General features: G+C 43.4%; 1 protein-coding gene across 2 annotated transcripts in view; it reads left to right on the top strand.

The window, feature by feature from the left end:
* The first annotated feature begins 335 nt into the window (after positions 1 to 335).
* Positions 336 to 12,549, top strand: part of LOC139628768 (zinc finger E-box-binding homeobox 1-like) — a 64,449-nt gene continuing 52,235 nt past the window's right edge. Inside the window, exon 1 of one of the 2 annotated variants that reach the window (XM_071490807.1) lies at positions 336 to 474. In XM_071490807.1, the coding sequence (XP_071346908.1) occupies positions 417 to 474 (58 nt within the window). In that variant the 5' untranslated portion in view covers positions 336 to 416. Of the gene's footprint in view, positions 475 to 1,268; positions 2,188 to 12,549 lie in introns of those variants that run through there. The other variant, XM_071490808.1, reaches the window with a different exon arrangement.

Here is a 12,549-nt window from a genome sequence, read left to right on the forward strand (position 1 = left end):
GGGATTTGAACACTTCCTCCACCACCTTTTCACTGACATTTCCCTCTTCTCTGTGGTCACATTTCTACACTTCCACCTGAAGATAAACACCTGGTTGTTATGTTTGCTGTGAACAGCACCGTGAGGGTCCCTGCTCCACCCTGTCAGAGCTGTGCGACCACCACACAGCCATGCGCGGCCAGTAGGAGGGGCCATGAGGCGCTGAGGTGTTTGAGAAGGTGATGCCGTAAAAGCGGCCAGTGTGTCGCAAACCAGGTGTTTTTTCTTTTTTGCTGGGGAAGGTGATGTCGTAAAGCGGACAGGGGAAGGGAGGGGTGAGAAGGGTGAGGAGGGAGGAGGAGGAAGGAGAGACAGGAGGAGGGGGGAGGGAGGAGGTGACTCGCAAGCGGCTGCGTTTCAGACCCAGCGAGAGGATCATGGCGGATGGCCCCAGGTGTAAGCGCAGAAAACAGGCGAACCCGAAGAGGAGCAGCGGTAAGTCCGAACTCCTCCGTAACCGCCTGCGGGCGACCCAGGCGGGCTGCCGGCGAGCTTTCCACTCGGTAAACTCCTTCTGGAGACTTTTTGGGAGTGAGTTGGAGCACGTTTCGGGGAGTTTTGGGGAGTATTGGTTTGTTCATAGACCAGTGTGGTGGTGTACCGTTATACCTGGCTGGCTTCTCTCTCTCCGCCTAGTGGTGCACGGGGCCGCCTGACTGGGTGAACCGTTATCCGCCTCTTATAATAACCCGAGGAGCGCTTCATACTCTGTTTTTTTTATTTATTATTATTTTTTTTTGCAGTTTTCTACACTTTCCTACTCCTTTTTTGTTTCTTGACTTTTCTGCCACTTTCCCACTCACTGCAACTCTTGGCGGCAGGTTGCGGGGCTTTCACATAACAACGTGGCCCGTTGAGCGCAGTTTGTAGTTTTAGTGGATGAAATTTTCAGGGCGAGGTTGTTGCGGGATTAGTTTCGTGCTAACTTGCTGCTCACTCGGCCCCGGACGGCTCGGTTGCTCGGTACCGTTCAGAATAATCCAACTTCGGCTGTTTGTTTTGATGGTCGGGGGGTAAATCGTGCTGTTGCGGCGAACGCACTGGATTTTTTGCATGGGCTTTGGTCGGGTTCACTGCTGCTCCGGTGATGGCAAAGAGATGGGATGTTTATTTTATCTCCAGTTCACCCCTCCCTGCTGCAACTGCAACACCACATGCTCCCGTAGTTAAGGTAAGAGTGGAAATTATATTGTTGATTCTCCAAAAGTAGATTGAGCATATATTTCTTCATGCTTGCATGCATTTCCTTCTCATCCGAGCCAGTTTGGCTTCAGAAAAGCAGCAGTTTTTGTTGTTCGGTGTGGGTTTTTTGTTGATTGTCGTGCATATTGCTCCTATTGCACATTCTCGACTGTCGCTTATCGCACCTGTAAAATCGGGTTTGTGAACCCTTTCGCTGCTGGAAGATAAATGTTGTTTTTGGCCTCATTTTGGGCGTTATAACCGGATATATGGACTTGGAGCATGTCTTTGGCTGCCGGTGCTGATATTATCTTTACTCTCTTACGTTGTCTCTGTCGTAATATGGCTCTAATAATCCTCTTATGTCACCTGCAGGGGTTTTATCTCCATGATATCACTGTAAACATGATTTCAGAGTAGGTGTTTTTGGGGGCTGGGGCATTTTCTCTCTCAATAAGAGTCCACCTGTGAAGAAGTAGAGGCTATAAAAAAGAAATTGTATACGTAGCTTTAAATTTAGACAACCCCTCGGATCCGGAGTCTCTCATTGGCCAGTTTCTCACCTGTACTCTCCCCCTCTTACATCGTATCAACCAATAAAAAAGTAAAGCCATAAATATATATATTTTTGGACACCGTTATCAGGCATGATGTGTGTGAGCCGAGGGGCTGGAAAGCACCTTTTTTTTTTTTTTCCCTCTCTCCTCCTGCTGACGACACGACGGTGACTCTGTGCGTCCGTGCAGGAGCCATCATCATCATCACCATCATCATCATCACCATCACCATCATCACCATCATGTTTACCTGAACGCGGATAACGGGTCTGACAAATGGCCTGGAAATAAACACAAATAACACCTGCGGCTCTCGCTTGTGAACGGAACAGGATCTGCTCGCCGTTTCCTAAATGCTCGGTGTCTCCTGAGGAGCCAGGAAAACCGCTCCAAATGTCAACTTGTGCAGGTAGAGATGATGATTTTTTTTTTTTTTTTTTTTTTTTTTTTGGGGGGGTAGTTTTCACCGTGTACCGTGGCAGCTTCGCATGGATGCTCGTCCCCCCCCCACACACACCCCACCACCTTCACTCTCGCGGGATTTATCTCATCGACACGCATTTCTGACCCACTTGTGCATGTCTCATCTCTGCTTTTATGTATAATTTCTTTTTTTTGTGTGGATTTGTTGGCTCGTTTGGTCGAGTGCACCCCACAGCTCTCTCTCTCTCTCTCTCTCTCTCTCTCTCTCTCTCTCTCTCTCTCTCTGCATGTGTGTGTGTCCAGGAAAATGAGCGCTGCATAAAGTGGTTATTCCTGTTATTCCCCCACCGTGTGCAATAATACCGTCAAAAACCTTTTCGTTTCCATCTATTGTGTTGCGGTAATTCGTTATACAGTTTCCTGAAGGGAATGGCGGTCAGTACCATTACTGCAGTGAAGGCGGGGTTGCTGCTTTTTTCTGGACCGGAGACAGCCAGGTACGCAAGGTGATGCAACACCTATGTAGGTGTATTTTTAACCGATTTTCCCCGTGATATTCTCCCCGTGTGAGGGGCAGATACTTAACAGAAACATCCCTGAGCGTCTAGTTTAGATTGATTTCCACAGGAATATGGGGTTAAATGAGATTATAATGTGAAAGGAGCGCGTCCTGGTCCGTGTAACGGTGATTCAGTGCGCACCGCTTTGATCAGGTGCTTGCGAAACTCATCTGCCTCGTTTTTGTTTCATTTTCAACCTGCCTCACTTCAAACGTGTAGTTTTTTTTTTTTTTTTTTTTTTTTTTTTTAGTTTTCATCCACATGACACACACTTCTCGTTCACAGCCCGTTCACCTCTTTGAATTTCAAAAGATCTGATGTGCCAAGCATTAGCCTGTGCTAATGTACCATGACCTCCAGCCTGTCATCAGCATGAGGAGGCTGCTGATACTATTTATTATACCGTCACAGAAGCTTTAATTTGCGCCTGGCATTTTCCCAACACTTCATATACTGCATTACTTTATAGTACTGACTGTGTGTTAACTCAAACTCATTAACATATATATATATATACTAATATAAAGGTGGACAAACCCTCTGCCATGTGTTTGAAATTGAGTAAACAGACAATAGATGGAGGGATCTATTGTCTGATCTGTGTAACAGCTGATCCTCCTCAGGTGACCATAGATGTGTTTCACTTAAAGCATTTTCAGTCATTATGGAGCCTCCTATCAATTATTGTTTACCAGTTAATCTGCAAATTATTTTCTCAACAATTCAGTGATGATTATGGAAAAAAAAAATGCTCATTATAATTTCCCTGTGCCCAAGACATTCGGATTTCTTCTTTTGTCTGTCCAACAGTTCAAAAGCTAAAGATATTAATTTACTAAAGCGTCTCACATCTGAGAAGCTGGAACCAGAGAAGTTTGGCGTTATTGCTTAGAAACAATTGATTGTTGAAATTGATTATCATCGCCAATTAATTCATTAAATGACTAATTAGATAGTCACCAGCTTGTGTAAGCTCTGCTCCTAACATCTCACATGTCCCAGGGACACATGTCCTGTCCACACTTGAAAGTTTTGCTGAATCTTGTTTATTATTGATTAAGGCAGCAATTATTATTTTAATTATCGGTTTACATCTGATGATTATTTGTTAATTTCATGGCCTTTAATGTTTTGCAGGAGAGCAGTGCATAGCCATATTTACAGTCATATAAAACAGAGAAAAGTAGCAAACCCTTATATTGCAGAGAATTGTGTCAGTTTTTGCCTGAAAAATGACTGAAACCATTAATCAGTCATCAAAATGATTGCCAATTAATTTTCTCACCATTGATTTATCATTGCAGCTATATTATGGATAATAACCTGAGAATATTTTAGGCAAAGTATTACACAGACTTTTACAGTCCGCAAATTACATACACACAGGTTAATAACAGTTTTTCATTTTTAGAAGATATGTGTTATCATCTCAACACTCCCTCCAAAATGTTTTCCTAATTTTCTTTGATTTTTTTTTTTTTGTCGCTGTTTATTTGCATGGTTGAGCTTTAAGTGAACCAGAACTGCTAACAAAATCATTAGTAGATCGTTACCGGATAGATTAGGTAGATTAGGTGTCATCCTCTGGTTAAAGGCAGAGTTGGGGGTTGAAGACAAATCTACTCCCACTCCATGAAGGTTAAGATAAACACTGTCTGTGCACCTCCTCCGGTGTTTAAACTAGTTAGGAACACAAGAAAAAGCTGGATGTGAGCAACAGCTCAGACTTTGTCCTTGAACATTTTTATACATGAGCATCACTGGCAGTCAGGTGTTGACATCCATCTTTTCATACCCATAAAACCTTGTTTTGAAGTAATTTCTAGGATTTCTGATCTCTTTTTTTATAATTAGCCACATTGGAGTTTGTTTGAAAGAGGCCTGAGACTCATTTTCTGCTGTCCCTGAGCTGTTATATTGTTCTGCGTGAATTCAGATGTTTTTGTTCTCACCTTGCTCAACAAACAAACCCTAACCTGCCTGGTATTAATGATAGTTCACAGTCAGCTGCTCTTGCTCTGCTTCTTGACAGAGATGATTTCCCACCAGGCGGAAACTGTAAACATGCCAGTACAAAAGCCTTGCAAATGATGAGAGTTATCTTGATATAGGTCTGCAGAGACGCCCAAAAACTTTCACTTCTCCCTGACTGCACTTGTTTCTACCTGAATTATATCTGTTACACATTAAAGTGAGTAGTAGCAGCTTGTACGGTACATAAGACAGTTACTCCTGTGTTTCTGAAGTAGTTATAAACAGACATCAATGCACGGAGAAAAAGAGCAGAGGAGAAATATGAAGTTGTTTTTGTTAACTGCAGCCTTGATGATCTCATTTTCGGCTCTACCTCATGCCAAGTGTCTGGAGCTCCACTGTGAATGGCAGGTGACAGCGCTCCATGTGCACTGCCTGTTGCTGCTGCCACCGCCGCCGCCGCCGCTGTGCGCACTGCTTCGTCATCCAAAGGCCTCTCCTCTCGCTTTGAAGCGCTCCATGTTTGTGTGCCCTCTCATCTGGGCTGTAATCTAACACTGCAATTTGGGGACTACAGGATTGAGGCCTGGTGTTAACATACCTAGACAGGATAAAAACACTACCCTACTCTAAGGCTTGGGCTGCCCGTGCGCACAAGCTGGCCAGGGTTCGACCTTTAGCACGGTCTGTCCGCCTGTCCTGTCCTGTGGAGGTTTTTGGAGAAACGGTAGCTGGAGTGGGTGGTGAGGTAGGTTGTTTTTGTTTAGGTTCCCTGTTCTGGGGGTGTGGTAAAAATGTTGTTTATTTTCATATTTAATAATAATCCCACACTTGATGGTTAAATTAGATGGCGGTGCATTAACAGACAAGTGTAGTGTTTACAACAGCTTTCAGTGACTTCTTATATCAGGTCAGGCTGATATAAACAGACATTTGTTGACATGAAAGTGCTTTGAATCACTGTTTTTAAGGAGAACGCTCTCTCTTTGGTGTTAGACTGTGTCCAGCTGCGTAGATGAGGAGCATTTTCTCTCTGCGTCTCTTTTACAACATGAATGACCCTTTGACTGAGCATGTTTCTTCAGATAAGTGCTGTGTTAAACTATATTGTGTTTACCAGCATGTCTGGACTATGACACACGGTGACATGGCTCAAAAACCTCTGTCTTGAACACTCACACTCTCTTAAAGGAAAAGGGTTGAATGTGAAAGCTGCAGCATGTTTTTCAGGCCTCTTTTGTCTTTATGTATGAATGAACCATTTTCTTGAGGTCACCCTAAGGTGCTCCAGTTAGAGCTTTCCAATGAAACAGAGCAGTCATGTGAGTGTTTTGCCTCTGAGTTAATACTCAGCATTTATTTGCCTCGCCATAGTCTGGGTTCATCCTATCACACTCATTTGATCAGACTGATAGAAAATAATAGATGTTATAATAATGTATAATGCAGTTCCAGAAAATCAAACCATTGATTTTTGCCTCACCCAGATTTTTTTATCTGCATTTGCTGAACCCCAAACTGCTGTTATATGGAGGACTAGTGTGTTTTTTTTTTTTTTATTATTATCTGTTTTTATTACTTCAGTCTGATGTCAATATTTATGCACACGCCCACCTTTGTTTGTTAGTGTCGGAGGGAAAATGGTCCTGAGTGGGATTAGAAGTGGTTGTGGTCAACAGTAGCTGTTAATTGATCCATGACCATTGGTCATTCATGTTACTTTCTCCTTGTGCATAACAGCCTGGGGCTGTGTGTGTGATTGTGTGTGTGTGTGTGTGTGTGTGTGTGTGTGTGTGTGTGTGTGTGTGTGTGTGTGTGTGTGTGTGTGTGTGCTGTTTCCCCTGCACAAATGGGCCTGTGGAATGACAAAGCACTACAGGATGTCTTTAGCAAGTCAGCATCAATCCCTCCCATTGCCTTTTATGGTTTGGAGGGGGAGGTGCATCAGGGCCACTGATGCTGCTGCTGTGACTAATTGAGTGGTGTGTGTGTTTATGTGTATGCGTGTGTGTTAGTGTGTGTTAGCATCAAGGTGGGAAACTGCTACTTTCCTCCAGGCTTTGCATAACAACACGGTCCTGCTTGTTGGGATTTACATGCATTAACATGATGCCTGTGAGGGGAAAAATCTTCCTGCTGATGCTGTTGCGTTTCAATTAGGTGACGTCAGCTGATAAAGGCACCTTGACAAACAAGCCATGGAAAGTTGAGGCAGGTGACTCAACACAGCCAAACAATTAAACGCATCAGTTTTAAACTGGTTTGAACAATGTACACCCTTGCGTCTGACTCGTAGTGGGTGTCTGTATTCATATGAAGTTAAATTAAATAAGGTAATCAGAGCACGATGAAGATGATAAAGCAAATGTATAAAGCAAACATCGAAGTTCTAACACAGAACAGCTTGGTGGATATAAATAGTAATACATGCGTCACTTGAGAAAACCTCAAACCACTATGATATCAACTATGGTATTTTTTTTTTTTGTTTATTTTTTTTTTTAAGTTTCCTAAGCTGAAACATAGGAACATAATGACACGGTTTTCACACAGCATCATTGATTTGCACTGTTGATTAGCAGATGTTCATGAGGTGTCTTGGAAAGTTGCGGATGTAATCTCTGACACTTGATTTTACTGAACTGCAAATTCACAAAGTTTACTCAAATGTGCCTGTTTGTCATGCAGGTGGGATTTGTCCCAGCAACTCAACCTGAGAACTATTTTTAGTAGAGGTTGAAGGGAACTGGTGAACTGCCTCTGATTTAATACAAAACTAAAAGCAACACATCTTTTCATTCATGCTGCACTTGAATTGAGAAATGGAAATAAATCTGAAACTCGCATGGCAGTGTGGCCTTTTTAACAACAAACTATACATCGTCTATACCACACTCCCTACCCCCAGTTCTCCACATCGAGGTCAGAGGTCAATGAAGCAGCCCTGGAGCTGTGGTACACCACAGAAGACATGAGCCAAACGTGCTGTGGAGCTCTGTGGCAGTCAACAGGATGTGGATGCTCCGTAGGGTTTCAGTGTTTGGCACAAGTGTACACAATAAAAATACATGGAGTATTACAAATACTGTGTCAATATAGTAGTAAACCTAACTGTGTCTCACCTGCTCTGATGTCACTTGCAAAACTAGAGCTGCTGGAAAAACTTAAAGAAGTGACGGATCTTTAAGGCAACGTTGAGAAAAATAAATTTACTGTAGCAGGAATTTAAGAGTACTCCTTTTAAAGTTGGTCAGCATAATCAGTGCCTTCAAGAGAAATCAACAGTTTAATCTCTGTTCTTTCTGAATAAGTAGAAAATGCTGTAATTTAATGAAAGACATTCAAATTTCAAAGCTGTTGTGCCCTTATAAAAGTGTAACAGGACAGGAGGAGGTGAGACGAGTGGTAGAAAAGCTCTGTTTGCTGTACAGTCTGCTGTGTTCAACTCAAAATAAGATTACAGCAAAGCCAAATCCTGCTTTAAACTTACAATGCTGTTTAAAATTGATGTTATGAAGACAAAGTTTGCTCACTGCCACCTACGCTCAAAACAAAGCCAAATGTGGAACCAGAAGTGAAATTTACCTCCGGCACCACTGGTGCATAAAATCTCTGAGGAACTGCCAAACTCGTATCGGCACCTTCCTTTCTTAAAAGTGGCCTAAACCGTTTCCACAAGTAACCTGCTTTGCTGCTGCCTTTCATCATTCTCATTCAACCACCTGAATATTCATGTATTCAAGAGGCTCCCTGAGCAGCTAACAGCTAAAACTTTAATCTACGCTGCTCTGCAAACCAAGGCTGAGCTGTGAAAGACAGCCTGTGGAGAAGGGACCCAGTTTATTCTGCTGCTGCTGCTGCTGCTGACCAGCATCCCACCTCAAATCATGCACGTGTGTGTTTGTGTGTGAAAATGTGCATGTTTGAATGCATCTGTGCATTTTTATGAGTGTTAAATTAGCTTATACACATGTTTGGGTTTTATACATTTGTTTGATTGTGGGGGTTATGTGGGCATGCAGGCCAGTGTGTGTCAAAAGAAAGAGTCCCATTCAAAGTCCTGTGTGTGTGGGAGAGGGGGAGCACTCTTTCACACTCAGCTGGTGGGAAACTCCTCTCCCTCTTCTTTGGTGGTGGTGTGATTTGCATATTCTGCCATCCTCCATTCTCTTTTTTCTCCTGCCACCTGAGAGGCAGAACAGAGGCTGTCGGCTCCTCGAGCTCAGAGGAAATCATTGGAAACGTAGCCCAAAGCCGCCGCCTGCCTTCAGGCACAGTGCCGAACCACAGCCGAGGGTGCCATGCAGCAGAGACTAAGTCGAGCCGTAATCCTGTGAATGTTGGTAATTGAAGAGGAATGCCGCTTGCCTGTGATAGGCCACTCGCTTTGATTTGCTTCCACTGAAAATTGGGACACATCTCAAAGGTAAACCGAAAGGAAACAGGTACAGGAAAGTTGAAACAGAAAGACACGTGGAGCTGAGAGGAGGAGGAGTGGAATAATGAAAAGAGTAAATAAAACAGCGAAACAGTACAAAGTTACAGCCCAGCTCATCATTATCACCTCTGTGATTGGCCCTCTAATAAAATATTGTTCTTCACATTAGTATTAAGCTGTTAGTGTCATTCAATCATAGAATCAAACCGCTGAAACGACTGATTGGATCATTGATTAGTCAACTGACAGAAAAATAATTATCAGCTATTTTTGTCACTTAATCGTTTATATTTTTTCAAGCACAAACATTTCATTGTTCTACCTCTTCAGTTGTGAGGATTTTCTGCTTTTCTTTGGCTTATGTGGTGTTAATTAGATATATTTGGATTTTGGACTCAGTGATACCAACAAAGCATCACAGATGTTCACATGCTTCTTTAGACCTGCACTGTGGCCTATCCTCTCAGCTTTTACCATGCTTGCATACCTTTTTACAGGAACAAGGTTATTTTCATATGACTGTTATTATTATTATTACAATAAATTCAAGAACCACAGTGAGTTATTTATTATATATTAACAAACCAAAGCTATATAAAGTCAACACCTATACCGAAGCTTAAAAAAAAAAGAGGAAAATCTACAGTAGGAGCAGGGGAGGCAACCTCCCAGCAGCCCCAGTGGTCTCAGGAGACATAAATCATGAGTGGTGGACAGGTGGGTTAGGAGGGGCCTGGACTCACTAAAGACACCCCAGGGACCTCAGAGGGTGCAGCAGCAGCAGCAGGACAGGTGGGAGTGGAATAGAGAATTAGATTAGAAGCACAGCAGTGATTTATCTGCCCTCTTTTACTCTGTAGCTGGGATCTCCATTCAAACCCTCTTTGTTTCAGATGTGTGTATCAAACAGGAGGAGGGGGTTTGAGAAAAGTCTGCGGTTACTAATCTCCTGTTCACACATATGTAAAGTGACAGGCGCTCATGAGCCTGGAGCTTGTTGCCATGTTTAGCATTGAGTCGGTGATCTACATACCCAGCTCTGATTGGACAGTTATTTCCTCCTGTTGCTGCTGTTCTGGTGCATGATGGAGTATTTCATGTCTGGAGCGATGTGTTTCCTTGTATTGTTTTTGTCTCAGAGTCATATCTTAGGGGTTATCAGGATGATTTTTATAGCTGAAAATAATAATGTGCTTCAGATTCAAAAGGGAATCAAATGAACTTGATTGGTTGTCCAGTTTTTGTTCTTTATGCATAAATACTGTGAGTTTTGAGTCTTTCAGCAGTGATTGATCTTGCCAGCATGTTTTTCAAGACTCAGTCTACATCCACATGAAGTTTTAGATTGAAATGGAGAGTCGTGCTGGCCGTGTTTTCGTTTGAAAATTCATTTCGCTCTTATAATGTGACCCTTTTCTGGAAGAAAATGACGACTCCCAACCTCCAAAATGATTATACAGTTGAATCATCACCTCTCTAACATTACAACCAGGCAGTGCTGCTGTTGGTATTTGAACATTGTTTAGTTTGCTCAGTTTTGAAGAAGCATGTGACAACCGTTCTGCTAATGGTGATAGGAGTGTAAGTGGTGCACCACTTTCCTGTGGTTCTGCAGACAGGTTTCTCTTTATTTATTGTGATCTTACATTTGTTTTATAGCTGGATGGAGACAGAGCTGCTGTCTCTCTGTTTTCCCTCTCCCGCCGTGCAGGATGGATGGTGAGCGAACACGTTGAAATGGAACAGAGGATTTGATTAGAAGCTGAGTAGAGATGTGCAATGTGGATTCTCTTTGTGTCTGTCCTCCATCCTGTGTCCTGTGGGCTTGATTTGCAGTGCGTGGAGCCACAGGGATGATATATGACGCTTGTAAAAGTGAACACCGGGAGGAAGAAGGGAGGGGGGGGCAGACACCTCTTGCTTGCAAACAAAGTATGCAAGTCTATTCAAGCCCCTTAATAAACTGTCAGTGTAGATTTAGATTTGTCCGTTGATGTAGGAGAACATTAGGAGTCGTCCTTTTTAAATCACGCAAGCAAATTCACGGTCGAGTGAAAGAGGGAGCGGGAGAGGCTGAAAGAAAGGGAGTGTTGTTATTGAATTACAGGTGATGGTTGCTAATTGGGCCCTCCAGAGGTTGTGTGAGTGTGTGTGTGTATGTGTGTGTTTAGTGCGAGTGTGTGTGTCTGGCCCTAGGGATGCAGAGTTGATGAAGCTGTTAGGGTAAAGTGCGGGGCCCCAGTGTGCTCCCTGAGTGCTGTGCTTTAGAGGCTGTCCTGTCCCTGCGGAGGAGCGCTAATGGAGGCCACCCAGCCCTGATGAAAATACAGCCAGACTGGATGGATGGAGGGACAACTGATCCGGGGGGATGATGCTGCTGTAATTGAGGCGGCTGCTGGGTGAGAAGAGTGCTCGGTTTTTGATGAGCTGTAGGCATGAAGCAACACGTTTACACCAGCGCTGTGACAATAACTGCATTACTACCTCACCGTGTTTCTTGGCAGGGTGTCAGCAGGGCCTGAAAGTCATGCCGCACAAGCTTTTTATCTGAGTACAAGTGATTCTACCATCAGCCATTCATGTGACACAGTCGCGACTCAGCTTATAGCCAGTCCATGAAATCGTAACAATGTGATGTTGTCAGTTTTCTGGGAATATCTTTTGTTGTAAAAGAAGCAAAGTGTTCTTTACTACGACTGCTGCAGCTTGGATAAATAGAAATGCTGGAGGCTAATATCAGCAGTACCCAACAGTAGTGTTGAAAAGATTCCTTTAGGACCGATAATTAGGCGGTTCAGTCACGTCTCTTATCATCTTTATGCTGATGATATTCAGCTGTACTGCTCTTTCAAGCCCACCCAGTTCCATAAACTATCCTCCTTAATCAGCTGCTGGACTAGCATCAAGCAGTGGTTAAGTGAAAACTACCTACAATTAAATTCTGACAAGACAGAAACCATAATCATTGCCCCTGATGGTAAATCCCTTCTATTAAGCAGCACGTTGGTTCCTCAGGCTCGGCTGGACAGACGAGTTTAAGGAATCTGGGTGTTGTTTTTGACTCAGCAAAGTCCTTGGAGCATCACGAGCATCAAGAGCTTGACCGTCTCCGGGCTGTCCAGACCTCTGCTGCAAGGCTTTTAACCCACACTTGCAAAAGAGCACATATCACACCTGATCTGCTGCATCTTCATACTCGCGTAGTTTAAGGTCGTCAGGTCAGGGTCCTTCCAAGCAGTAGCACCCAAACTGTGGAATGCCCAACCTTTGTCATTACGCTGCTTTGATTCTGCAGCTGAAGACTCTGCTTTTTAAACAGGCCTTTAGTTAAACAAGGGTTTTTATGGCTGTCTGTTTTATGTTTTAAGTCGTTATT

Source organism: Trachinotus anak, unplaced genomic scaffold, assembly GCF_046630095.1.
Source record: "Trachinotus anak isolate AG129_WGS33_773 ecotype Australia unplaced genomic scaffold, CSIRO_AGI_Tana_v1 ptg000012l, whole genome shotgun sequence".
Classification (NCBI taxonomy): Eukaryota; Metazoa; Chordata; class Actinopteri; order Carangiformes; family Carangidae; genus Trachinotus; species Trachinotus anak.